The sequence below is a fragment of the Camellia sinensis genome, chromosome 2 (assembly GCF_055761805.1).
Source record: "Camellia sinensis isolate YWXY chromosome 2, ASM5576180v1, whole genome shotgun sequence".
Taxonomy (NCBI): Eukaryota; Viridiplantae; Streptophyta; class Magnoliopsida; order Ericales; family Theaceae; genus Camellia; species Camellia sinensis.
Genome location: NC_138962.1, coordinates 182,852,385 through 182,879,848, shown reverse-complemented (window position 1 = coordinate 182,879,848; position 27,464 = coordinate 182,852,385). Strand labels below are relative to the sequence as shown.

General features: G+C 33.0%; 2 protein-coding genes and 1 long non-coding RNA gene across 6 annotated transcripts; all 3 read right to left on the bottom strand.

The window, feature by feature from the left end:
• Nucleotides 1-463: 463 nt before the first annotated feature.
• On the bottom strand, nucleotides 464-4,552 carry LOC145819292 (uncharacterized). Its single transcript, XM_082913264.1, has 3 exons — nucleotides 3,745-4,552; nucleotides 1,063-1,203; nucleotides 464-630 (listed from the first exon to the last, which is right to left on the bottom strand). Exons 1-3 carry the CDS (start codon nucleotides 4,550-4,552, stop codon nucleotides 464-466), a joined length of 1,116 nt encoding a protein of 371 aa, XP_082769390.1.
• Nucleotides 4,553-10,823: 6,271 nt separating this feature from the next.
• LOC145820489 (uncharacterized) lies at nucleotides 10,824-19,170 on the bottom strand. 4 transcript variants are annotated; one of them, XR_014362178.1, is made up of 5 exons: nucleotides 18,854-19,170; nucleotides 15,975-16,104; nucleotides 13,830-13,952; nucleotides 12,708-12,809; nucleotides 10,824-11,182 (listed from the first exon to the last, which is right to left on the bottom strand). It is a non-coding gene; the product is annotated as an uncharacterized LOC145820489 (long non-coding RNA). The 4 variants fall into 4 exon arrangements; XR_014362181.1 differs by having other exon boundaries at nucleotides 13,867-13,952; XR_014362180.1 differs by lacking the exon at nucleotides 10,824-11,182 and adding an exon at nucleotides 14,075-14,136 and having other exon boundaries at nucleotides 12,707-12,809.
• A 6,322-nt stretch (nucleotides 19,171-25,492) lies between these two features.
• On the bottom strand, nucleotides 25,493-26,548 carry LOC114295191 (disease resistance RPP13-like protein 4). The gene is made up of 2 exons (XM_082913263.1): nucleotides 25,786-26,548; nucleotides 25,493-25,719 (listed from the first exon to the last, which is right to left on the bottom strand). Exons 1-2 carry the CDS (start codon nucleotides 26,546-26,548, stop codon nucleotides 25,493-25,495), a joined length of 990 nt encoding a protein of 329 aa, XP_082769389.1.
• Between the last annotated feature and the right edge of the window lie 916 nt (nucleotides 26,549-27,464).

Below are 27,464 nucleotides of genomic sequence, written 5' to 3'. Positions count from 1 at the left end.
CATTAAAATGAAAAATTTTGTAGTTTACAATTGACTACACCATCAACGCCAAGAAAGAAATATTGAGAAATTTAGTAGTTTATAATTGACAACACCCAGTCTCGGAGTTAGGAATTTAATATAGGGGGCACTTATTAATTACAATCTCAAAATTTTTTTTCCCCAATCAATAACAATAACATAATAATAATTTTTCGAGCTAATGTTAAACATTAAAAATTTATATTCATTACAAAAAAAAAAAATTAATTTTAAACTTTTACAATAGACCCCGACGAGTTTTCATCTTTTGAAATCTTTCCATAATAGTATCATTGTTAATGCCATCAAAAATATCTCTCTCAATGTAAACAACCAAGCTATCATTCATTCATTCATCAACCATTCGGTTCCACAACTGATTCTTCACAATATTCATAGCTGAAAATACCCCCTCAACAGTAGCAGTTGCAACAGGTAAGATTCATGATGAAGTCAAGAGCAAATACACCAATAGATATACTTTGTTTCTTCCAGTCTCTACCTTTTTCCTAGCAAGATCGGCAATTCCATTCAACATTGAGAACTCACTACTGGATAGCATGTCGATAATATATGTGTCAAGTTGATCATTAAGCACCATGAGCTCTACTGAAGAAAATTATTTGCGATAAAATTCAGCAAGATGAATTAATTTTTTCCTGTCAAAATTAGAGAAAGAGTTAGATGGATTCAAACGTACCACATGAAGTAACAACTCAGTGTTCGACTCAGTGAAACGAGTATTTAGTTCTTGAATTTGCATATCCAAAACAATGTAGAATAACTCAGCGAGATAGTGATTTGAGTTTGTAACTTCTTGAGCATTGCGCCTTTTTCTTCCTCGAGTTACAAACATAACTTCCATTTGAGGAATAGCAATTTCATGTTTCTCACAAAAAAAAAAAAAAAAAAAAATATCATCAAGTAAAGATGTCTACCCACTCTCCCTCATCTTTTGGAACCATGGTTTAGAAATTTGAAGTAAATTCATGGCGTTAACAATATCTTGATCTTTCCTTTGTAGTGCTTGCGATAACTCACTTGTAATAGCCAATATCATTTTCATCAAATGAAGGTTGAATATAAACTCAAATGAGTGAATTGAGTCCAACAAAACATTTGCTTTTGCTCGTTGTTCTGAATTTGAACCATCTTCTGAAATCATTTCAAGCACATCAATCACTGTTGAAAACATACTAGTCAAGCTGACTAAAGTACCATAGTGTGAACCCCAACATGTATCACCAGCACGTTTAAGATTAGTTTCTTGATTTAAGCCTTGCCCACTAGATAGCTCTCCAGTTGTAATAACCCACATTCTTGCCTTAGTCATGTTCATGAGCATTTGCATGATTTTGTCTTGTTAAGCTTGCATTTGTAGACTTTGATTTGTTTTGCCTAAGTAAAAGTCTCTGTCTTGTTTTGTGCTTATGTGATTTGCCTAAGTGTTGTATGCATGCTTTATTCCTTTCTTGTTGTCTTAAGCCTAGGTCATGCCAAGCCGATGTCATCTTAAGCCTAGGTCACACCTTTGAACCTCTTACACCTAGGACCATCTTGGAACTACTTTGGTTGACCTCCACCTTCACCTAGGCATATTGGTCGAGATGTCATCATCTAGGCCGAGGTGTGCATCACCTAGGCCGAGATGTTATCATCTAGGCGTCCTAGATCCTTGATCCTTGCACCTAGTGATCTTGTTCCTGGACTGGTATGACCTAGACCGAGGTGTGGCACATTTAGGCCAAGGTGTGGCACAGCTAGGTCAAGTGTTATCCTTCCTAGTCGAGATCATTGAGACCTTACTTGCCAAAGCCTATGTCCTAATCCGAGATCATTACCTGCCAGAGTGCCCATGCCACCTTACTTGTTGTATACACCTTGTCATACTCTTGTCTTGTCATTCTGTCACATTTTTTAGGAAAGCCAACCAGTCGTTGCCACTTGTCCCAGCAGAGGGTTAAGTCAGCCGGCAGAGAGAGAAAACATATCATTTGTCATATCTTTGTCCTGGGAAGAGAGAGAAGCTCTAGGGAAGAGGAAGAAGTTCTTAGAGTGAGAGAGCTAGATTTCCAAGCTTGATCTTCACACCTTGAACCGTTAGATCCGTGTTTTGATGTTAGATTCTTGATCTACTTTTGTTATTCTTTATGTTGATCCGATCACATTGCATGATCTAGCATGATTCATGAGCCATGCATTGATTTAAAGCTTGTTTTAGAAAGAGAAAATAATGTTCTTGTGTTCTTGAAATAAAACTATGTTTTGATCTGAAAGTTTGTATCAAGATCCATGTTTTTGTGTTTGTTTTCATAAGATCTTCAAGTATGGGTACCCAAGTCTATGTTTTCGAACTCATCTCATGAAATCTCAGATTTTGAATATAGAAGTTGTGATTTTAGTATTCATGTTCTTCATGTTCTTTAAGGAAGGAAACCCAGATTTCCAGACTTCACTATTTCCTTAGGTGTGGTCACCGAAACCACTCTTGCCTAGATCTCACACCTAGGCCAAGTATCGTATCTCACCTTGGCCTACCTTACATGATTACTTGCACCATTAGCCTATCTTGCATGCACACCTAGGCTAACTACTGCACACCTAGGCCGACCATGATACACCCTTGCCGGCACCTTGTAACACCTCGGTAGGCAACTGCACACTGAAGCCTAGGTAACCACACCTCGGCCAAGAGGTGTGGGACCTCGGCCAAGACCTCCTGAGTTCACCCAGCTAGGTCATGTAAAGCTTGTTTTAAGGATACATTGCACAACCATCTTTGAGCATTCCTTCTTGTCTTCTTGAAGTGCATTTAGTAGACTTTATTATGTATTTGTAGGTCTTGGATCCTTGCCTTAATCCCTACACCCGAAGAGCTATGTGAGTGGTATTTTTAATAAAGCTATGTTATAAAGTTTTGATAAAGCTTGGTTTCGTTTCGGAAAAGTATTTGATCAAGCATGAATGATTATCCCTAGTTTTTGTATCAAGTATTATCTTGTTTTGATGACATTCTTGAAAAGTCCTCCCATGCTAGGGGACTTTAAGCCCATGTAGCACCATGTTTGAGAGATCTCTGCCATCGACGGTCTTGTACGGATGGCCCCACTGACGGCCTTGTGCGGGTGGATTTGTCTAATCGATTCCGAGTCGATTATTCCCTTGTTTTGTTCGGAATGTCATCCCCCATGTATTATGTAGATGTTATTAAACATCCCAAGAAGATTTGAAAGATTTGATTGATGAACTCGATTCATCCCATGTTTTGTTACAAGCTATGATATGTATTGTTTTGATAAAGATCTTGGATATCATTCATTCAAACCTTTATTAATTATATCATTCATTGAGTACCCAAGCTCACCCTCCCCTTTATATATATGTAGGTGGCAAGCAAGAAGGCGGTGACGCCTAGATGTTAATTGCAAGTTGTTTTGGATTCATTTTGCTAGCCTCTTGAAGATTATGTTTTCTTAGTTTTAATTCACTTCTTTTGTATATGTCGGCTTGAGAAGCCTTTTGATCAAGATGTAATATGTACTTTATTTTATTTGTATCCAAGTTGTAAATCATGTTAAAATGTATGTTATTTCATTTAATCTATGCACAGCTCTTATGGACTAATTAGATTTAAATATATTGCTTCCGCACATGTAAGCCCCATATGTATACTCTAATTGTGTGTGAACCTTTGTAAGTTGGCCTTTGGTAATCTCGGATTACTGGCCATCACGACACCAGTATTAAGTGCCTCAGAAACTTTTGCAGCTTGCTTCTCCCTAACAATATCTTGGCGTTTACATGATGCTCCAGCAACATTCACCACATTAGAAACCAAAGTGAAAAGTAAGGCAATTTGATTATGATTCGTTGCCACGGTTACAAGTGCCAATTGTAATTGATGAGAAAAACAATGAACATAATATGCATAAGGATTCTCTTTCAGTGTAAGGGTTTTAAGACCATTGAACTCACCTTGCATATTACTAGCCACATCATATCCTTGACCCCACAATTTGGAAATACTCAATCCAAGTCTGGAGAATAATTTTACCATAGCTTGTTTGAGTGAGAGAGCATTCGTATTTGCAACATGCTCAATACCCAAAAAGCGCTCAATCACTTGGCCTTTTTTGTCAACATATTGTATTACAACTGCCATTTGCTCCTTGATTAATATGTCACGGGCTTCATCAATCAAACTAGAAAAAAGTGCATCACCAAGATCTCTAATAATCATATTAATAGTTTCAAATGCGGCCACATTTACAATGTCTTTTTGAATATCAGGAGATGTCAACTTGAGATTTTGTGGAGCATTGCTCAATGCAACCACTTTGACATCTTCATTATGATCAGCAAGAAACTTGCGAAGTTCAAGAAAATTTCCTTGGTTACTTGAATTTTCAGATTCATCATGCCCAGAAAACGCAAGTCCTTGTCTTAGAAGAAATTTGAAACAATCAACCGATGAATTCAAACAGGTTCGATACTCAATTCGAGCTTGATCAGATTGTTTGAAAAAAATCATTTGAATATGTTGGTTTTGGTTTAACAAGTCTAGACATTTACTCGAAGCTTGATTATGAGCACTATTAGGACTTCCAACATGAGTCTGAAATTTTTTTTTTCTTTCCAACTTGAGAAATCCTCACCAACAAAAGAATCACCACCATCTTGATCTCCAATATCGGGTTTGAAAAGATAACGACATAAATAAAATGCTGCATCTTTTGTTATGCTATACTCCAACCAATTAGGAAATTCACTAAACCAAGCCTGGTTAAATTGCTGCAGTTTTTGTCCAAATGATTTTTGTGAAAAATTATGATCACGAGGTTGATAAGGACCTCTTTGTAGATATGCCTTACGAATTTGGTCTTGATCATTAGCATTATAGTCCATAATCAGAGGCCGTAGTCCTGGATCTGCAGAAAGGTCTACTAAGTTGATTTCTATGCGACTTTGTTTTGTGGAAGAATAATTATCATATTCTTTTTGAAGAAGAGATGATTCCAACTTTGATTTGAAAAAACTGAAAATCAAAATAAAAATTCATAATTAAAATCACAAACCCCCATAAATCAAAATCTTCAATTTTAACACAAATCAAAAAATTTAAATTAGCACAAATCACAACAAATCAAAATTTCTAATTTTAGCACAAATTATAACAAATCAAAATCCCTAATTTAAATATTAATCATTGAAAATTAATATTTTTAATTTTAGCACAAATTAAATCCTTAATTTTAGCACAAACAACAACAAACCAAAATCTTAATTTTAATATAAATCACCACTAATTAAGATTCATAATTTTAGCATATCAAAATCTCTTATTTTAACATAAATAATAACAAATAAAAAAAATTTACAAATCAAAACTAAACAAATAACTATAAATTAATAACCATAATTTTTATTTAAAAGTAAAATAAATAAATAAAGTTACCTGTAAACAATGAAGAGAAGATACCAAGGCTGTAGTGTAGTCCCAAATCTATGTTGTGTGATCCTAATTAATTTGGTGAATCGCGAGTCGGTAAATTGCAAAGCAACAAAAGGAGACAAAGAAAATACGAAGATATTTAACAAATACTGTAAATAAATAAAAAAATAAAAAATTTCATACACTTTTAGGATTTTAGAGTTTTAGACTTGCTGTAATTGGAGTTGTATGCACTCACCAAAAAAAAAAGATTGTGTATCAGTATTTGGTTGGGATTGGGATTCCAAAAAAAAAAAAAAAAACAAACATGGGCATGTGTGGTGTGTGTGTGTTAGCGGGTTTGAGATCTATTTGGGAGGGCCACTGCACAGTGTGAAAAGCCAGACCCCACTACAAAAAAAAAAAAAAAGTTTCAAAAGTCAGGGGGAGCACGTGACTCCCTTGAGCCTCACGTCCCTCCGCCTCTGACTACACCACCCACGCCAAGAAAGAAATATTGATTGTAACTTATCAGTCAATAAAAAATTATATAGAATTAAGTAGATAAATATTATCTCTTACTAATTTAATATTATTGCGGTGTCTATTACAAATCAAAATTACTTATTAAATGGTAATACAGTAACGTAATATCACCATTTATCTAATATTTACTTTGGATGAAATTTATATGACCCATCACAAGAAATCTATAGCTACTCTCTTACTTCTATGTGGGTTACTATATTATTTCCCATAAATACTAGAAATATGATTTTTTGAAAAAATCTCTTACAATTAGATTGTTCTAGCCATAATGTAGTTGTAATCTATACTACCATTATATTTTATTGATTACATTAATATATTTTATTATTTGCCATTTTAAGAAGAAAATTTTTAATTAGCTAAATGACCCTTGTATATTTAAAAAAACATTTTTTTTTGTAGTTGTTAGGTTCTAATGCAATTATCATTTCACAATCCAAATTGGTGTCTCTATCGTACAATTTTTTGGTTCCATATTTTATATAAACTTGTCCCTAATATATTATTCTTAGCTTTGCTTTTGCCCACATTACTTGGATTGGGAGTCACCAACGACCCTCCAAGAACCAATAGACTTTTCCTTAAATATTTTAGGTGCAAATTGTCAGAATTAGTAGTTTATAATTGACTACACCATTTACGCCAAAAAAGAAATATTCATTGTAACTTATCGGTCAATAAAAAATTATAAAGAATTAAGTAGATAAATAATATCTCTTACTAATTTAATAATATATCACCGTTGTATCTAATATTTACTTTGGACGAGATCTATACGACCCATCACAAGAAATTTATAGTTACTCTCTTACTTCCATAAATGTTACCTTATTATTTCCCATAAGTACCAGAAATAGCATTTTTTGAAAAAAATCTCCCAAAGATTAAATATACATATGATCTGTAAAATATGTATTTCTTTACAGTTTGCTCTATCAAATATGTATTTTGTATAATTTTTATTTTTGTCTTCAAAGTATGCACCTTTTATTGCATTTAGCCTCCAATCTTTTAATTTTGTTTTTTTGTAAAGTTCCCATTATTAATTTCAAACCACTCTGACACCAAGAATTAAAATATAATAAATTGCATACTTTGAAGTTTAGAGTAGAAAAATTGAAAAATTGAGTATAGTATAGAAAAATGCCCTGGAGTTTTAATTTTTGAGCTCTAAAATCAGTTCTAATGAATTAGCAGTGGATCCCACCTACTGTGATGTGATGTTTTAGTCTTGGTTGGTTTGTTTGTTTGTTTGTTTGTTTTTTTTTTTTTTGTCATGTCATTAGTGTTCCATTAAAATATCAAAATTAGTCCTCTGAATCATTGCTGGTATAGTATAATATATTGCATATTTTGAGAACTATTAATAAAATTAACTTTTTTTTTACTTCTTTTGTGGATCCATGTAATAAAAATGTCACATGTACCTAGAGGACGTGTCATATTAAAAAATAAAGAGCCCAAACATTGTATATATGCTCTTTTTCCCATGTAGCCTAATCCCATTTATAGTACTTCATTGGTTGATGACATTGGTGGATAATTATTTGGTGGTCCCAGAATACCATGGGACAATACTTGCGTGGTGATCCAAATCAATTATGTAGATAAAAATTCTACATGTAAGAAATAATGACTTACAGTTGTTAGGTAATTTAGAGATAAAAGATGGCTTATTTGATGTGTGTTGGATTTTCATTTGTTGGGATACCACATAGATAATGTCACATAGTATTTTGTGTGTTTAATAATTTTCTTAGCATGTGTCACCATTGCATTCAATATTTGTTGCTTGATCTAGGTTGAGCATATATACATAGAGTAAATGTTATGAAGGCTGCTATATATTACTCTTTTTTTTTTTTTTTTTTTTTTCCCACTCTTTTATATCACGGATACATGACACTATATTATTTGTCTTTAGTATTTCCTTAATGATTGTTTCCAAACAAAAAACCAATCACAAGTATCCACATAGGTAATGATACAAAAGGGTAACAAAAAACAAGTGATACATAATTACATAGCATTTCTCAAGTGTTATATATAAACAGATTTTCTTATAATCCCAAGGAATTGGCCAAACGGTAAAAACTTGAGGATAAAATTCATGTTCTCGAGTTTGAGTCCCACCAATGGGCCACTAGAGGTTTGTCTGGTCATTAATTTTAGAGTCTCGGAGTTAGTAGAGACGCGCACAGGCTAGTTTGGACACATGATTAAAAAATAAAATTAATTCTTATATAATAAGAAAGAAAGAAAGAAAATATAACATTTTTCTATTAGACATGTGGGTTTCTTTTACTATGCATATATTTGTGTCTAGAAAGATGATATAAAAAACCACTTTCTAGACTTACTTTAAGACTCAATGATGTGTAAAAGAGATGGATCATTGGATTTATAAAGTGAGCAAAACTTTCACTGCTAATAACTAAAACTTTTGCAATGGTCGTAAACATCGTAAAATGTGCACATGCTATCGCAGAAGACTTTTGTTGACGGAATAGCGATGGGGAATGGGGGGTGACAGAAGGAGGCATGACAAAAGATATTTGCGACGGTTACAAACCGTCACTTTCTTGTAGCAACAACAAATTAATGATTTTTGAGACAGTATAATTTGACACAAAAAAGGGAGAAAAAACTTCACTTTTAGTGACGGTTTAGGTTGCCGTCACCAAAAACTTTTTTAGAGACGGTGTGTGGTGTCGTGAAAAGTATTATTAGTGACGGTCTAGAACGTCGTCAAAAAAATAGAATTAAATTAAAACTATATTCGCGACAGTTTAAATCGTCGCAAAAGATTTGAACTAATACGTATATGTGGCAGGTTAACCCGTCGCTAATAAAATGCAAGAAAATGATGACTACATTAGCGATGGATTATTATTGTGGCAATAAATTTATTTTCATAAAATAAATATATATTCTATTAATTTATTCGCTATACAAATTATCCTAATAGGGAAATTTATTGGAAAGTCCTATTTTGGGAACTTTTGTACCATTTGGTCCCACGTTTGGAATGTTTGATTGACATATCCTTACTAGTTAATTGGGAAGGTTATTTTATTTTTGGAATACGTGATCACACAATTGGAGGGAGGAGGTGATATTCCGTTGACGAAGGGGTTGACAACGTGGCGGGTATAATGTAATACTCCAAAAAAATTTTAAATTCTTTAGTATTTTTTCAAATGTAATAACGTGGGGGGTATGATGTGACACTCAAAAAAAAAAACTAAAAACTTATTAGTGTACTTTTTCTAAATATGACAACGTGACCTAAATGTGACAACGTGACAAGTATGATATAATACTCTAAAAAAATTAAAAACTCATTAGTGTACTTTTTTTAAATGTGACAATGTGACAGATATGATGTGACACTCCAAAAAAATTAAAAATGGATACTTATGTGTAGGTCCTAATAAGTGGAATTGTCTAATAGGTCCTATGAAAAAATATTGTCATTAAAAAATGTCACTAATTATAAGTTTTAGTAACAATTTATAAAAATAATTACAAAAAAAAGTCACCAATTGTCAATTTTTAACGGCGTATGTAAAAAATTATCACAAAAAATATTTTTAGCAAGAATTTTATCAAGAATTATTTTCAATAGGATTTGATGGAAATTAAGTCTAACTATTAGGATCTATTGGTAGTTTACCTAATTAAAAACTCATTAGTGTACTTTTTTCAAATATGACAACATGACATGTATGATGTGACACTCCAAAAAAATTAAAAATTCATTAGTGTACTTTTTTCAAATGTAATAACGTGACAGGTATGATGTGACACTCCAAAAAAACTAAAAACTCATTAGTGTACTTTTTCTAAATGTGACAATGTGACGGGTATGATATGACATTCTAAAAAAATTAAAAACTTATTAGTATACTTTTTTCAAATGTGACAACATGACAGGGTATGATGAGACACTATAAAAAACAAAAAACTCATTAATGTACTTTTTCTAAATGTGATAACGTGACGGGTATAGTAAGAAATGTATGTGTAGCATTGTATATGATGTGTTGTATTAATTATTTTGATTGTGGGTTTTCAATATTGTAAAGATGGATTGTGTGTGCACCGCGTATTGAATCCAGGGGACCACACATTTGAGTAATGGATGTTGCTGTGATTGTATTAGTGGGGTGTGGGTGGAGGATATAGAAAATTATGTTGTAATAGTGACATGGTGTTTCGTGTACCCCTAAATGATGTCATGATGTCACTCAGATCAGACAAGATACACCATACGCATCACAAACCCCCCCCCCCCCCCCCTCCTTTTCCAACTCAAACATTCTAAACAACTAAATACTATTACTGTGCTTTTTTAGGGGACGTGGAAAACACACACCCCCTCATCTCCCAAATTAAATACACAATTGTTGACAGTGATCTCACCAATGGCAAATTAGTAAACAAATAGCCCCAAGGACTACACAGTTAACAAAAAAACCTTTTTAGGACCACATGGATCACAAGATCAAAATATAGGATTTATTGGTCAATTCCCCTTATTAATGTTGTATAAAATAAAGTACATCAACAAAAATCATATAAATAATATATATATATATATATATAAATACCCTGTAACAACACTATCAACCAAACATTCTTTATAAAAATATACAAAACATCCTCCAACAATACTAATAATGTCTGATAAAAGAAAAAAAAAAATTATTTACAATATAATTGATTTCAATCTTACAGAAAATGTTGAACATTTGATATTTATTTTAATAAATAAATAAGATTGTAAGCTCTAATATCGATATGCGAAGATATCATCACGTACTCAAAATGGTTTCATTTGCAAAAGGAAACAAAAATAAAATAATACAAAATCATTTACAATATAATTAATTTCAAGCTTACAGAAAATGTAAAACATTTGGTATTTATTTCAATAAATAAATATATAAATAAGATTGTAACATATACATGAATCGAGCACCACACAATGTATCTTCCAACAACTTCTCCAACTGTTTTTAGACCTCGGGATGGTGTTTCCAAATGATCGTTCGGCTTTTTCGCTTTTAAGACAAAGACTTTGCAATATTTGGACCAATTGCAACTCCATCAATTTCACACAATGGATCGTCGCTAATAAGAAGTCCCTTTGCCAATTGGAATATTGGTATACATGAACTATCCAAATAAACTTTAATTAAATTTTAAAATAATGATAATACTATTAAAATCAGGTAGTGATTGAACACATTACGCTATAATCTAACAATAATCGAATAAACATAAAAAAAGAAATCCAGCCAAATAATTGTGCTTAAATACAGATACATATAGTTAGTCATGTGTGTCATGTTTCATTAACATCTGACGCCGTTTGACCATTTTAGTGAGTCAACCGGTTCGGAAAAAGAGTTCCTAAAGAACAAATTTTCACAAATGGACATTAGGCTCTAGATTAAAAATCAGGAGTCAATTTCGAGTTTCGTCTTGTCCTACAAGTCATTTATGCCTAGTGCGTCTCATGTGTCAAGTTTCGTTAACATCAGACGCCGTTTGACCATTTTAGTGTGTCAATCGATTCAAAAAAGAGTTTTAAAGAACAAGTGTTCACAAACGAACATTAAGCTCTAGATTCAAAACTAAGAATCGGTTTTGAGTCCTGTCTTTTCCTATAAGTCATTTGTGCTTATTTCGTCATGTGTGTCAAGTTTCATTGACATCCAACGCCGTTTGACCATTTTAGTGAGTCAACCGATTAGGAAATAGAGTTTCTAAAGGATAAGTTTTCACAAATGGACATTAGGCTCTAGATTTAAAATCGGGAATCGGTTTTGAGTCCCATCTTTTCCTACAAGTCATTTGTGCCTAGTTCGTCGTGTGTGTCAAGTTTCGTCCACATCTAACGCCGTTTGACCATTTTAGTATGTCAACTAGTTTCGAAAAAGAGTTGAAGGATAAGTTTTCACAAACGGACATTAGTCTCTAGATTTAAAACCGGGAATCAGTTTCGAGTCCTGTCTTTTCCTACAAGTCATTTGTGCCTAGTTTGTCATGTGTATCAAGTTTCGTTGACAAACGACGCCGTCTGACCATTTTAGTTAGTCAATCAGTTCGGAAATAGAGTTTCTAAAGGACAAGTTTTCACAAACAAACATTAGGCTCTGGATTCAAAACCGGGAATCAGTTTTGAGTCCCGTCTTTTCCTACAATTCATTTGTGCCTAGTTCGTCGTGTGTGTCAAGTTTCGTTGACATTTGATGCCGTCTGACCATTTTAGTGTGTCAACCAGTTCGAAAAAGAGTTTTAAAGGACAAGTTTTCACAAACGGATATTAGGGCATATGAACTTCCATGATACTTCCACTAATATATATATATATATATTTTTTAATAAAAAAAGAAAACTACACATTCCTTGAGAAATTCCATTTGGGCATACGATGAGACTAGGGGCATGGCATGGTATCCCCATGTGGGAATGACATACAAAACGGGAGATTAAGGAAGAGAGGAATCTGGACTAACACAAGAAAAGACCAAAATGACCCTTATCTATGCTTTACATTATGTAATCCATGTCTAATGATTTCAAACAAACATCAAATGGGACATTCCAAACTGTAAGATAGGATTAATCTCAAGACTATTAATGTAACTAATTAAAACAAAGTCTAATTGCCCCTAGAAAGCAGCAAAGGGTTTACCTTCTCTGATGCCATTCTTGAACCTGTGGGGAACATTAAGGAGATACCTCATACGGCCAGTTCCAGTGGCCTTCCTTCAAATTGCCTTCACACTCCAGTTATCTAAAACCAAACTCAATGAAATGTCTCTTGGTTTTCGAAAAAGGTGAAACCAGAAGTTCACATTACCTGATCCTTAAGTTCATTTGAAACAATAATAGTAACAATGGGTATAAAGAATTACACATCCAAACATTTGATAGCATCAATTTGCAACTAAATAAGGAAATCATAAATCAAATCAATCTGGATGTATGCTCCGACACACCTCAAGGGTTGAAGGCTAGAAATCAATTACAAACATTAGTATCATCTACGAAAGAAACAAAAAGAATGTGAAGAAAGAAAATTACATATGAATTCTAATAACACAAATGACATTACGAAGGGCAGACATGGCTTTCTTGTGTGTGGGGTGCAGGTGCATTATGAGGGTAATTCTAAGCGTTTTACCAAGGAGGAACTTTGTTTTATAGGCATTACTCACTAATTTGTATATTTCATGTGATTCTAACTTATATATGTGTGTGTGTGTGTGTGTGTTTGTATGTACTAGTTGGACCCCCACACGTGTATCAAGACTAAATTAGTTGTGTCTTCTTCTCTAGGTCACCCGAGTGTATCAATTTGCTAAAATATCCTCCACTGCACGCACCATTATCCCACAATTAGCTGTGTCTTCTTATCCAAGTCGCCCCAGTGTATAAATTTTTCTAGTTCCAGTCTGACTACATGCCATGACCATCCCATTATAACCATCCAGAACACTATGGAAACAAATGACAAGCAAGCATTGACATCTAACCATCCAGAACACTCTTTAAATCATTCTACTTCCAAAGGGGGAATTTTTCGACATAAATTGACCTCTAACACAACATGTGAAATGGTTCACTATTATAGCTACTGGAACAGTACCATTTACATCTCAGACATGATTATATTTTTAGAATATCATATCAGTATTAACAACTTGTGAAGGAACAATTATCCATGCACAGGTCATGCCCTTAAATCTCAGTAAATATATGGAAATGGCTTCAAAAAATTTATCACAAGCATCAAAAAATAATTCAAACGCACTTCAATCACAGGCTTTGCCACTACTTCATATACATACTTTTGTAAAGCAAATTTAGTAAGCACTTCATCAAACTCATAGGTATCTGAATCCCAGTTGTTTCTCCGAAGTTTTAACCTTTTGAACTGCAATGGAGCAAACAAATGACAGCTTATAATACTATTGTGAAGCACCAAATATGTAACAAGTATTTTATTCTAATATTCTCATGCAGACTCTGATATGATGAAAATGATGCTAGGAATACCTCTGCCAACTCTGCTGCATTTCGCAGGTATAATCTTACAACAACTCAAACTCTCCCAGAAACTATATAGACACATAGCAATGTGTGAGCTGTATATAGTTCAATGTTTATAAGGTTCAAATTACGCTATAGAAAAGCATATCAGCAATCCCTCATTTCTTAATTAAAAAATGTATGAAAATTTCACAATGTTATCTGCAATTTTGACATAGCCAGGTCTTTTTCTCTTAAAAAAATTCAGAACTTCCTGTTAACTCTGCCAGATTCTAGGAATGTTTACACGAAAGCTTTATGTAAGCTCTTATATCTGTTTTCTCTCATACACAATTATTTTATAAATTCTAGTGGTAATTTTTGAAAAGATGTCAATTAATATAATTTAGAATTGTGAATTCCAGGGTGCTGTATATGCGAAAAGGGTGACAAAACTGAGTCTGTTCGAGTTCCTCTGTTATGCCCCTCAAACAGAACCTGGTAAGGTGGACAGGTCTCTCTTGAGAAAAAATAAAGATAGCAAGATTTTAAGTTGGAATGTTGAGAGTGATGACTCACATTGCACCCTTGAAGAAGCGTTTAATAATATTAACCCTTCTTTGGGGTTCAAAATCAAATTGAAATTTGATGATTACATTGTCTATCAACAAAAAGATTTCATTCATGTTATTGAAGAAGACTTGAAGGTAATTGACAAGTCTTTGCTCAAGTATTATAAGCCTAATTTACTATTTTTTTGGTTGTGGACTTGCTAAGCATCTGAAATTTTATAATTCAGATCATGTTTGATCATGCTAAGGACAGACCAATCATTTTTTCGACTTTCCACCCCGTCGTTGCACTACTTGCCAGGAAACTGCAGAGCACCTACCCTGTAAGTTTACTCTCCATAATTGAGAGAACCCATTGTAAGTTATTCTTTCATAGTATGGCAAATGAGCATAAAAAGGTTGTTCTAATTATATTCGTTGCTGATTGAAATCAGATTTTCCTTATCACAATGAATTGCAAATTTGTCATGTGGTTGCTAATTATGAATTTCAATCAATATTCCAGCAAGGCTAAGAATGGAAGAAGATTTTGTGATTTGCTCTGTATCAATTTGAATTGCATCATGCTACAGAGTAGAGCCAGAAAATTTCTTTTTTTTTTTTTTCTTTTAATGGCCTGTGATTTGTTTTTTCTTGTGTTTTCTTAATTTTTTTTGAAAATTTGTTTTTGCTTTGTTCCTCATTTAAGTATTCATGTTAGTAGTTGATGAAGGATTCAAATTTCACAACTTATGTTTGCAGATTTAGTTTTTGAATTTCACACCTTACATGCTTTTGTTTCACAATTTATGTTTGATCTAATTCTCCCTTACCAAAATTATGACATGCTTTCTTAGATCCAAACACAGAAGAAAAACTAAAGTAAACAACAAAACAGAGCATGGAGAATCCAGTTGAAGCTGAGAGACAGGGAGAGGAACGCAAAATCGAAATTAACGCTCTTAAATTACTTTCAAATGCAACTAAAAAACACATTAGAAATGGTTATAGTCTAAAAAATGTAGACCCACAAATCAGTTGATTCGTCATAATTCATTGATTTAATCCAGTATAAATACCAAAACAATAATTGGTATCTTTATTCCGATTTGACTCACAATTCAAATCTTGATTCGACAACTATGGTTATAGTAACTATAAAATTTTCTATTCAAACCCACTTTAGCGAAAGGAAACACAAGGGTCAGCTACAATATGTAAGACATACCTTCACCAAAGAGTTGGCATCTTTGGCACTAAATTAAATGAAATAATAAATAAAAGAAATTGACAAATAAAGATACCATTCAATAACTTAGAACTTTCAATTGTAAAACAAATTAAACTAGAAATTCTCAAGTAGATCATTTAAAAACCTGATTTAAGGAGTTAGCGGGTGCTGCAACCATCATGGTACCAGCACAGGTGCAACAGAGCCCCGCATAATCAATGGCATTGCCACTCCCAAGAACATATCCGATCCCAGAAGTAGCAACAACAAGCATGCTGAAGAGAATGTGGAAAAAATATCAGATGCAGAAGTTCCAAAAATGATTCCCTACATCCAGCATCCCGAAGTTCTAAAAGGATATATAACATACAGCGAAATTGATAGGTTTTAAGAAATGTATGTACATAAATAACTAGTCCTGACAGCAGAGGTACTAAGGTCAATCCAACTAATACAGAGAACAAATCAATAAAAATTTAAAACTGGCAATGCAAAAAGCTGACAGCTGCTAAATGTTCTACTACTTATCAAACATCAAATCAAAGCATCATCCTTTGTATTCTCAGTTAAATAAAATGAAGAGAAAAAGAAATGCGATTTTTTTTTCATGCCCTTTGAAATCATTTTGTCCATAGATTCAATTAATAGTCATACCCCTGAAATTAACAGGGGGGGCACTAGTTCAGTGTTTAAAACACAGCTCAGTCAGTGTTTTAAGTCTATATCCAATACCCCTCCCAAACCCTCATTCAACGGTAATTGGAGACTAAACAAGGCTTAGCCCTGAAACTAAAAAAGCCGGCAAAACTTGCAGCATGTATTGCAATAACACAGAACATCCCCAATCACCCCCAGAGCATGTGCGTAACTCCAGTACTTTGAATGTCCTTAGATCAGGAGCACCTCATCAGCCATTGAGCATCTAGAAGTCAGATCTAAGCACAATCCGTGCTTAGAAGTCCAGATGCACTCTGAATTCATTTACTCAATCAATCAATTACTTCAAATTTCCACATAGGTTATATAACCACAACTGGCAAGGAAGCACGGGTGCGGGTACGAGTACGGTACGGGTACGAGTGCGGGTACGCCGATTCGGCAAAACTCAAAAAAAGTACGATACGGGTACGGCTACGGTACGCCGATATTTTTTTATTTTTTTTTAAATATAATTTTGATTAAAAGATCCAACCTACAAATTAAAATTAAATATCAAAACTAAAAAAAGAACTACTCATTTTCTTATAATTTAAAACCATTAAGCGTTAAAAATAATATTTGTGAAATCTCTCACTTTGATATGTTATGCACTGTGAATTTGTGATCATAATTTATTTTTAAAATCTTTCTTTTTGCTCATCAATTTGCTATTTTTATAGGGTGAGACCAAAGAAATAACAGGAGACCAAAGAAAGATTTAAAGTTAATTACCAACAATAAAGGAAAAAAATTCTCAATTGGTACAGGTTGTCAATTGCAATTTGCATAATATATAAAATTGCATCATTCCCAACAATTACTAATCAACTAATACAGTATCAATTTTTAATGTTTTGTGCATAAACTTTAAAAGTTTGTTATGATTAAAGATTTTATAAAGAAATTCTAGGAGGATCTAAAGCAAAAGCATAATGCATAGTCATACACAGAACTACCCTTTATAGGCCTTGTTATTTTTTTTGGTTCAAATTGCTTTTTAAAAACATTAAAATCATTTGTTGATATGCTTCTACAATTTATACAGACAAACAGGACAACAGAGAAACATCAAAATTACTGATCTGCAAGGGCACCAAAAAAAATAAAAAATAATAATAATAATTTCTAATTTGCAAGGGCAGAAAAAAAAAAAAAAAAAAAAAAAAAAAAAAAAAAAAATGGCCTTGGCGTACCCACGCCGTACCCACGCCGTACCCGTGGCGTACCCATGCCGTACCCGAATAAGCCAAACGTACCGGACCCTCTTTTGCCGTACCCGGTACGCGTACCGCCGTACCGGTACGCGTACCCGCACCCGGTAAGTACCCGGTACTCGTACGGCACTATTTTTGGAGTACCCGTGCTTCATAGACAACTGGCAATTATCATAACTCCAAAAATCTCCCCCTTACTCCCAAGGTACTCTAGCTTGTCTATTCATAGAAGCTGCCAGCCAACTTAAAGATATTAAAGAGACAATAAGAGTTTACAGCAGGACCACAAGAAGAGGATTTTTTTGTGCCAATGCAATTGAATGAGAAATATATATCAATTAGTCATTGAAAATGCATTTCACTTATGTTGCTTAGTAGGTCTAGCCTTGTCAGATCCTATTATATGTACAATATTTAGTCCTATAATCATTGATATCTGCATCTGCTATACCATTTGGTGAAACTTATCTATTTTGTTATTTATTTATTTCTGTTGGACAAGGCATCCTTTGAACACTTGTTCATAAACAAAGGTCATCACATATTGTCCAAAATAAGAATTCCTCTCACACAGAATCGCCCTGGAATCAAAATTCCGGGGCACCATTTTTTTTAATACAGTTTGATTCCAAGGTGCATCCAAATCTTTACACCCAAAAAAACAAAATAATAATAACGGTATCCTAATTAAGCCTTTCAATTAAAATTGTCATTATATACTAAAAAGATTATCTTGTTTTTCTACAGTTCTACCTCACAGCCTAATTAATTAAAAAAGATTATCCAGATTAGATTCCAATGGTCATTCTATCCAACAAAAATGACGAATTTTTTAATCATACAACTAGTAACGCAAAACATACATATAATTGGGATTATATATTTCTATTTCAGGGAATTAGGTATCTCACTAATCCATCCATCTGGATAACCAAGCCTACACTAATCTCATGGATTGTTAATCCCCTCACTATTAATCCTGCTAATCAAACAAGCCCCCTTAGTCAATATTTTGTAGTGAATATTCTACATTTCCATCAGTTGAGAGAAATCAAAATCAAAATCTCAATAAAAATTCAAACACAGACTGAAATCATCCAATAAGCCTAACCTGAGGCGAGCCTTGGAGAGCTCCCAATAACACCGTCCGTAATGGCGAGCCAAGTCCACCACATCCCTAGCCCTCGACACCGACGCAGCAGCCAACGGAGACGCATCGATTGCGGCGGCGGAAGAGGCGAAGCCAGAGGATCGAACAGGATCGAGTTTGGGAAACCCTAGTTTGAGAGAATCAGGAGAGGAAGAAGGTGAGGTGGCGGTAGTTGAATAGAATTGAGTTTATCCAGAGTGATCTCTCGATGCCATAGTAGGTGGTGGAAATGCCTGAGAAGAGAAAGGTTGATTTGGAGTTACTAGTTAGGGTTTGAGAATTTTTTTTTTTTTTTTATTGATAAAATAGACTAAAAAATTAATAAGATAAAATGTTATATCTAAATTATAATCATTTTTTTTCTTACAAAAATTAAAAAAATCAAAAAATCTATCACAAATGAAGGCTTAATTTTTTTAAATTGATTTGATGGTTGTATCAAAAAAATAAAATAATTACAGATTAGATGTGAGAGATTAGAAAGTAACATTTTGGTTTTTAATATCTTTTTGGTCACATCACCTCTTCATTTTTTTACACATTTTTAAAAAAAAGTCAAAAAATTAATTGTTAACCTACTTTTCAAAATAAACATTTATCTTATTGACTATTTTAGTCTATTTGATCTTTTAGTAGGCTATTTTAGCCTAACCCTCTACCTCCATTGAATTTTGGCTTACCTAGATTATCCGAATTGTTGCATGTCAGTCATCCGTCCGAACGACCACCTAGAAGACCAGTGCAACCCTTATAACTGCGGTTGTCACCCTTGTTGTCGGCACTAAATGACCAACAGGACGACCAGCATGCATAAATTTGAGTGATTCAGACAGTCAAATTCGGTGGATAAATCATTTTGTTCTAACAATAAGTAATCTACAAAAAAAAAAAAAAAAAAAGAGCATATTCTTCGTATTTTTCTATCTTTTTTTTTTTTTTTGGTAAAAAACTAAAATAATCAATTCTCAAAAGAATCTTAAGTTCCGTTTACATTTAGATTTGGCTTATCTCATGTTCACATCTTAACACAAGAGAACTTGAGAAGGCCGTGGAATCCACCCCAAATCTCGTTTTGATGATTCAAATCACTTATTTTGTATCATCATTATCATAATCACCACTATCATTACACCATCGCCGCCACTCTTTTTTACCTCCACTACATTATCCCTACCATCCTCACAACCACTATTATGTCCTTACTTCCACCACTATTGTCATTGGCACTGCTACTAATACAATATAAAAGTTAGAAGTTATAATTTAAAAAAAATAAATTTTAAATGTGATTTTATATATAATATTAAACAATCTATTTTAGTTTAACACTTTACAAAAGAAAAAATAAGTTGTAACTAAAAAATCAAAGAAAAAAAAAAAAAAAAAACACACAAAGAAATAAAAAACCTAATTCCCTAAAAATGCCTAAACAAATGCATTGGTTACCTTAGTTAAGCACACACCTACTATATAGTTAAATGGTCGCCCTATAGGTAAAATAAAGCTCAACATTGACGGGTGTGCTTGAGGTGATCCACGTAAAGGTGGATTTGGAGGCGTTTTCAGAGATGAGAGAGGGGCTTAGCTTTGTGGTTTTTTTGGAAAGCTTCACTCATGCTATTGCTTGGAATCTGCAATGTGTGGAATCTACAGAGGTCTCACGATTGTGCTAGAGAAAGGATTGAATGAAATTATCATTGAGACATATTTGACCACTGTTGAGGAACTGCTCAGAGAAGGCCCTCCTCAGAACTACCCCTTCAGAAGTATTGTGGATGACTCATGGTACCTAATTCGCAGATGCAACTACTCCATTTGTCACATTATGCGCAAATGCAACTAGTGTGTAGACAAGCTTGCCAACATGAGAGTAGACCAAACAGATCAACTGGTGGTGGTGGAAGATCCACTGGATGTAATCAAAAGCCAATGTGTGTCTCTTGCCCTTCCACTTTTATTTCTGATGTACCAAAAAAAAATTGATTTTTAAATTTATATACAGTACTTTACAAATGATAGCTTTGTTAACATTTATTTTAAGACACATATACAGGTTAATGAGACTTAAAATGATAGTGACAATACAATTTGGTGACAATCTCACAAAATAATTATAAATTTCTGAAAAAAAAAATTAAAACTTAATTATTACTATTTATAAAATTTACCACTAGGCTGCAATTTAATAAAACTTTTTTATTACATACACTTAATTGATATTTTTCTTAAAAAAATTATACATCCTTTGTTACAACATACTTTTATATACAATGTAAGAGTATAATTTTTTTTTTTAGCTTCTGAACATGTGCTTTAAGAGCATATATTAACTCAATCAAAATTTTTTAAATATTTTTTTATACACAAGAATATAAATAATGGGCTAATTCAATCATTAAAATATAGGGTTAAATTCATTTTACCACCTTATGATTAGGGGTTATAGCACTTTACCCCTCTATCGTTCAAATATAACTGTAAAGTCTCCATGTAATTTTGGACTAAAGTGTTATTGTTAGATTTTTCATTCAAATTAACGAAAGGTATATTACACACATCATTTTTTAGAGTGGATTTTTTTTTTCTGAAAAATTAGAATGAAATTAATACAACAAAAGGATAAGTTTCTCTCATTTTCTCCAAATCTAAAATTAAATTAATATTTTAATTAAATTAAATTATAATTAATATAAAATATAATTAAAAATTGATTTAAAATATAATTAAATAAAATATAAAACAAACAATAATTAAGAATTGATCTAAAATGTAATTAAATTAAAATTAAATTAACATGTTAGAAATTATAATAAATAATTAAGAATTTAGGATTAATTGTGATACAAAATATAATAAAATTAGAATTAGAATAAAATTTTAAGAATTACAATACATAAATAAGAATTTATAATTAATTGTGATTTATTAATTGAATTAATACTAGATATTATAATTTATATGTATGAGAGATAAAAGAGAAAGAAAATAGCAAAAAAACTATAAGGTTTTAGGGTATTATAATAATTTTACATCTATAATTAACGGTCTTAACGATTGTATTTTAATCTAAAATCATAAGTAAGGCATGTTTCTACTTTTAAAAGATAAAAAATAAAATGTTATTAACGTCTTGTTTGGAAACAAGTTATTTTAGTAATTTTTTGACTTTTCATAAAAAGATATGTAAAAAAATAAAAAGAATAATTTAATAATTTATAATAATTTTTTAACTTTTCAACTAAAACACGTAATTAACGGGTCATACCAGCTAAAATCAATTTACCCTAAAATATATTCTTATGTCAATCCTTTCTTTCCTCCCAACTAGAAAAAAGTTGACCGGTAACTGGTCATGTGTCCCATTAATAAAAGCAAGATTCCATCTCGTATCACAAAATATTTGAAAAGAAAACTCTATTATAATGATTTTCTTATGTTTAAAAACCTTTATGGTTATAATTAAAAAAAATTGATAAATTATAAATATATTTTTTAAAATTTATTTAAAATATGAATTTCTCATTATGATTTAAAAAATTATAAATACCTCATTGTTAAAAAAATTTATTTAACAAAATTAATTAAAAAATTAAAATTTTTAAGTGCTCTCATATACAATAATAAATTACCTCAATTATTAATTGAAATAATTTATTAAATCATTAAAAACTGTTAATTAACTTTATGATTTATTAATAAAATAAGCCATTTGTTATGAAATTAAAATATTCAGGGGGCATGATGTAATTTCTAGAACCACACGGAACAATTCATATTTTAATCAAATCTCAGGAGATGTGTTCATAATTTATCCTTAATTTTTTTATTAAATATTTACAAAACTTTTGAAAATCTTAAATTAAAGCTTGGTATTTGTTTTCGTTTTCAAAAAAATTATAAATAGTCTATAAAATTTATTAAATTTTTATAAACAAAAAAAAAAGCTTAAATATATTTTAATTTTTTTTCTTTTTTTCTCTAACTTATTTCAAGCACTATCCACTGCTTATCACCATCATCGACCACCATTGCTTATGATCTCTTTTACTCATCACCTCTTGCCAAAAATCATGTTCGACTGCCACCACCTTTGATCGTTGACAATCACTTTCGATTATTACAAATCACCTCTCAGCAATGCCAACCAGCCTTAGCATCGGAAAATCACCCCTGGCAGAGGGGTCAACGATGGGGCTGGAAGAGGGGCAAAGGGTTTAGGAATGGTCCATTAGGTTGGAAAAGAGGGACTATGGTGGTTGCAACAATCATAGATATTAGCAAGAGCTAAGGATATACAATGTGTGCTAGGATAGGTGTTCATGGCGGATAGTTGATAGTGACAACAAGAAGGAAGGAAGTTTGTAGGGGAGAGGGGTAGTGATTGAAGGGAAGGGGTTGGGATGAAGGTGTTTGATGGCGGTTGATGGTGGCAGTTGTTACCGTTAGGGTTTCCTAGAGAAGAGGGTAATTTGGTATTATTTATAAAATAGTGGAATGTATAGAGATAAAATCAAAACTTGTAGAGTAAATTATAAATACATCTCATGAGGTTTGTTTAAAATACAAATTGTCCTTTGTGATTTACAAAATTACAAGTATCCCATTGTTAGATTTTTTTATTTAACGTAATTCATTAGAAAAATAAAATTTCTAACCGTTCTCTTATACAATAATAAAATTATATAAACTATTAATTGAAATAAATTTATGACATTGTTAAAAATTGTTAATTGACTTGACGATTTATTAATAAAAGAGGTTATATGTTATAAAATTAAAAATTTCAGGGGGATGTAATTTTTAGAACTGTAGGGATAATTTGTATTTTAAGCAAATCTTAGAGGGTATATTTATAATTTGTCCAAATTTTTAATTTGAGTGTGATGTGTAAGAGCATCTACACCAGTCTCTTCAAAATTTTAGTCAAATTAAAGCTGAAAAACGTATTTTACTATTTTAGCTAGTCACCCATTGCTTCAAACTCTCTATTTTAACTTAATCCTATTAAACTATTATTTTGTTATTGTATTTTCTATTCTTTATTTTTTTTTATTAAATTAATGAGGAGCAACCAAATAATTTCTAAAAAAAAAATTTGCCAGTGACCGATTGACCGGCCGAACTTTCGGGCGGACTTCCGGTTACACCCAAACCTCGTGTTGTAACGATGAACAGTTTCTCACTTAATCAGAGGAGTTACTGTAGCAAATTTAACAAAAAATTGTTGAGATTGATGGAGGGAGAATTTAATGATTTATTAGCTATATTTTAACTTTTTGTTTCTTTGAAGAAGTTGATGCTGATGCTCTAAGTGCATTGGCGATATTTTGATCCGTTGTTCGTGACTTGTCCCTCTTCTTCTCTTTCCATGTAAGTCGTTATTTCCAATTGATTTTGATACTAATTCCTAAACCAACCCATGAGAATGCATAAATTTTTTGATTAATTGTTCACCCACCGAATTTGTTTAGCTCAAATTTGTCCAAATGAGTTTCTTTTCGGGAAGAGACTCATTCAGACAAATTTGGATTAAATAACTTGGATGGATGTGGCAGTGCTTAATTTTTGTTTGGGAAATCCCTTCATTACATATGCACCTAGTTATCCATTTTTATAGTACAAGTTACACATTTTAATCACAAATGTTAGGTAAATTTTTTTTTTTTTGAAAGTTACAATAATTTGTGATTTAAAAATAAAATTATATATTTTGTAATAATGTTATATATTTTTGTGGCGATGTGATATTACGTAAATGTAAATTCTTAACAGTAGTTCAACATTCAATGCGACACAGTTCAAAGGTGGTGTTCTTTACAATTATACAAATAATTAATTCTCAAAAATTATGTCAATTTGAAGGATAAGTTAATTCAAAACATTCACAGAAATATATTTAATTAATTAAAATTTAAATTGTAGAATGTATTTATATAGCAGATCAAAGTAACAAATTAATTCAAGATTTTATATAAAATTTTATAAACTGCACAAATATTTTGAGTATTCTTAAATAACAAAGTGTGTATTTGATGTGAGTACTGAGCTGGAGGGATTTAACTAAAAAAAAAAAAAAAGAAGAAGAAGAAGAAAGAATCAAGCAAATATAATCATCAAAATGAAATTTTCAATGAAAAATAAAATCAAGTAATGATGTGGGTCTCGTTAAGATATGACAAATTACTTTAATAAATTATTATTTTATGCATGAATTAGTCTATAGAAATGATTTAAAAAACTTTAAGTTTCAATGTCGATTTCTCAATCCATTCAATGATCCGAATGAAATCTCCTTTAATTAAGATGTAAAACCTCGAAGTGCATAAATTTCGTGCGTGTACATGTAATACATTGGTATGTGACTCAACGGTTACATAGTTCATTTTAAAGAATTTGAAACAACATTGCGTTGTTTGCAGAAACAGAAACTCATAAACCCAAATCTGCCAAGCCTTCAGCCAAAAACAAACACACACATAGGCCAATTGTAGATAATAGAAGTAGAGAATAAATCAAAAGATACAAGTACATAGTCTACTGAGAAAGCGTAATTGAGATCAAGAGTTCATGGTATTCAAACAACAAGATGATTTATTCTTCTTACCTACTGGTACCTGCTTCAAATTTGATTTCACCCAGCCTCAGCACCTCCCCAGATGGAAAGGACAAGAGCTCCTGGCAATCCACCTTCTTTAAGTAAACCAAGCTTGGAAACATTGTGGTTAGCTCTTGCCATTGCATCTTTAGTTCTCTCAAGAACTTAAGACGTAAAATCTTGACTGTCCATTCTGGTGGACCATATTCCTCCGGTTGTAGAATCTGCAAATCTGAAAGCGATCTTCCCTTAATGTAGAGTTTCTTTAGGCTTTTGAGTTCCTAGGGTTTCATCCTACTTGGCATCCTCGACAAAGGCCAACACCTCAGGTCCACTTTCTCTAAGCTAGCAGGAAATGATCGAGATGTCACACTCCTAGTACTCGGTGGTAAGGCTGTGTACATCTGAATTGTATGACTGTCTCTAGACTTTGCATTGGCAGGAGCCTCATGTGCTGTCGGGATTGCCCTATTGTGCTTCTTCGTGTTTGCCAATATCTTATGCACAACACCCTTTCCTGATTTGGGTTCTGAAGAAACTATAGTCCATGCTATTGTCAGTATGCGCAATGCTTGGAACTTTGACAAGCAGTTCAGCTCTCCCTTTTCACCAGTAGTCTCTCTGTCTGCATAGAGGCCGAGTTTCCTCAACTTCTTAAGCTTTTCCAAATCACCAAGTGTGCACTGACCTTTAGTCCTTGGGCCTCCAATAATGAAACCCTTAAGGACTTGGAGATTGGAGAGCAAGGCGAGTCCCTTGGGCATGCAGTCTATCAAGTAACACCCAGACATATCCAAGTGTGTCAGCTTGGTGAGTGAGCCTATCTCATTGGGTAGCTTCTCTAAATTCCAGCAGGCTTTCAGGTCCAGGATCATCAGATCGCTATTGAGATTGCAAATGAAACCTGGAAGCTCTGTGATTCCTGAGATCCCATTGAGGCTTAAACACTTGAGAAGTCTTGTGTTGCTTAAGCCTTCTAGGAATGTTGCATTCTCTGCTTCGATGATATTGTCTACGGAGCAACTCCAATTTCCCAGATGAAGAACAATAGTGTTCTTCATCTTCGAAAATCACTCAGTTGGAAAGTCAAGGTACCTCACGTGAACATTGAACAACACTTTCAAGTTCTCATGATTCGCGTACGTGGATAGTTGCTGCAAAGATCCTTCTTTAAGCAAGCATGCTTTGCAAGACCTGGTGAAATCGATAGTGGGGTTATCGTCAGAATCAAAATCAGAGAAGTCAGCATTCTGGGCAAGTGTAATCAACGCTGAACGAATCATTGGATTTATCTTACAAGATTTGAAGTCCCCAATGTCCTTTTCTTCAACAGGTTCAATGAAGCGCTTTGTAATTAACTCTTCAAATAACCTGTACGGGAAAGAAATAAACCTTCTTGTATAATCCTGTTAATCAAGTTTGTGCTCCTTCGTACGACATTGCTTTTCTCCTTGAAAACACAAACGTGAGCTAGCCGACGGGTGTGTGCCGGATACCTCCCCGATGCCTAAGTCAACAAAATAGACAAATAGACAAAAGCTCTGTGTATTCGAGAATCAAAGTTGTGTTTCCACTCCATAGGTAATGTTATGAACTTTTATAGGTTCCGCGTGGCACAATCCTAGTAGGACTCTTACTCCTCCACGTAGAGTCCTCCTAGGAGTCATACTCCTGAAAGATAATGCTTATCCTTCAACACCCTCCTCACTGCTTAAACCAAGTGAGATGGTTTTACCATGGTCGGACTCCAATATGACCGAGGTAAGCATGGTTGTGCTAAGCCGCAGACTAGACCGAGCTAAATTTAGCTCGGCTCTTCTATTCACTGCTCTTACCCCGATTTCTCCAGTGCTAACCATGGTATGTCTCGACTGGGATAACTGATACGTGGTCCCGATCGGGATAACTTTGTGTGTGACGACCGAGCTTACCGTAAGCTCTTTGGGACCGGAGTAACTTCAAGCCTCTTTTGGACCG

Excerpts from the sequence above, each read along its gene's own strand:
- LOC145819292 (XM_082913264.1), bottom strand. The coding sequence starts at position 4,552 with ATGATTTTTTTCAAACAATCTGATCAAGCTCGAATTGAGTATCGAACC. Across the intron at positions 1,204-3,744 it reads TACTGGTGTCGTGATGGCCA|TGATTGATGTGCTTGAAATG; the intron begins GTAATCCGAGAT and ends TGTTTTCAACAG. Across the intron at positions 631-1,062 it reads AATGATATTGGCTATTACAA|TAGAGCTCATGGTGCTTAAT; the intron begins GTGAGTTATCGC and ends AATTTTCTTCAG.
- LOC114295191 (XM_082913263.1), bottom strand. The coding sequence starts at position 26,548 with ATGAAGAACACTATTGTTCTTCATCTGGGAAATTGGAGTTGCTCCGTA. Across the intron at positions 25,720-25,785 it reads GCCTTTGTCGAGGATGCCAA|ATTTGCAGATTCTACAACCG; the intron begins GTAGGATGAAAC and ends GATCGCTTTCAG.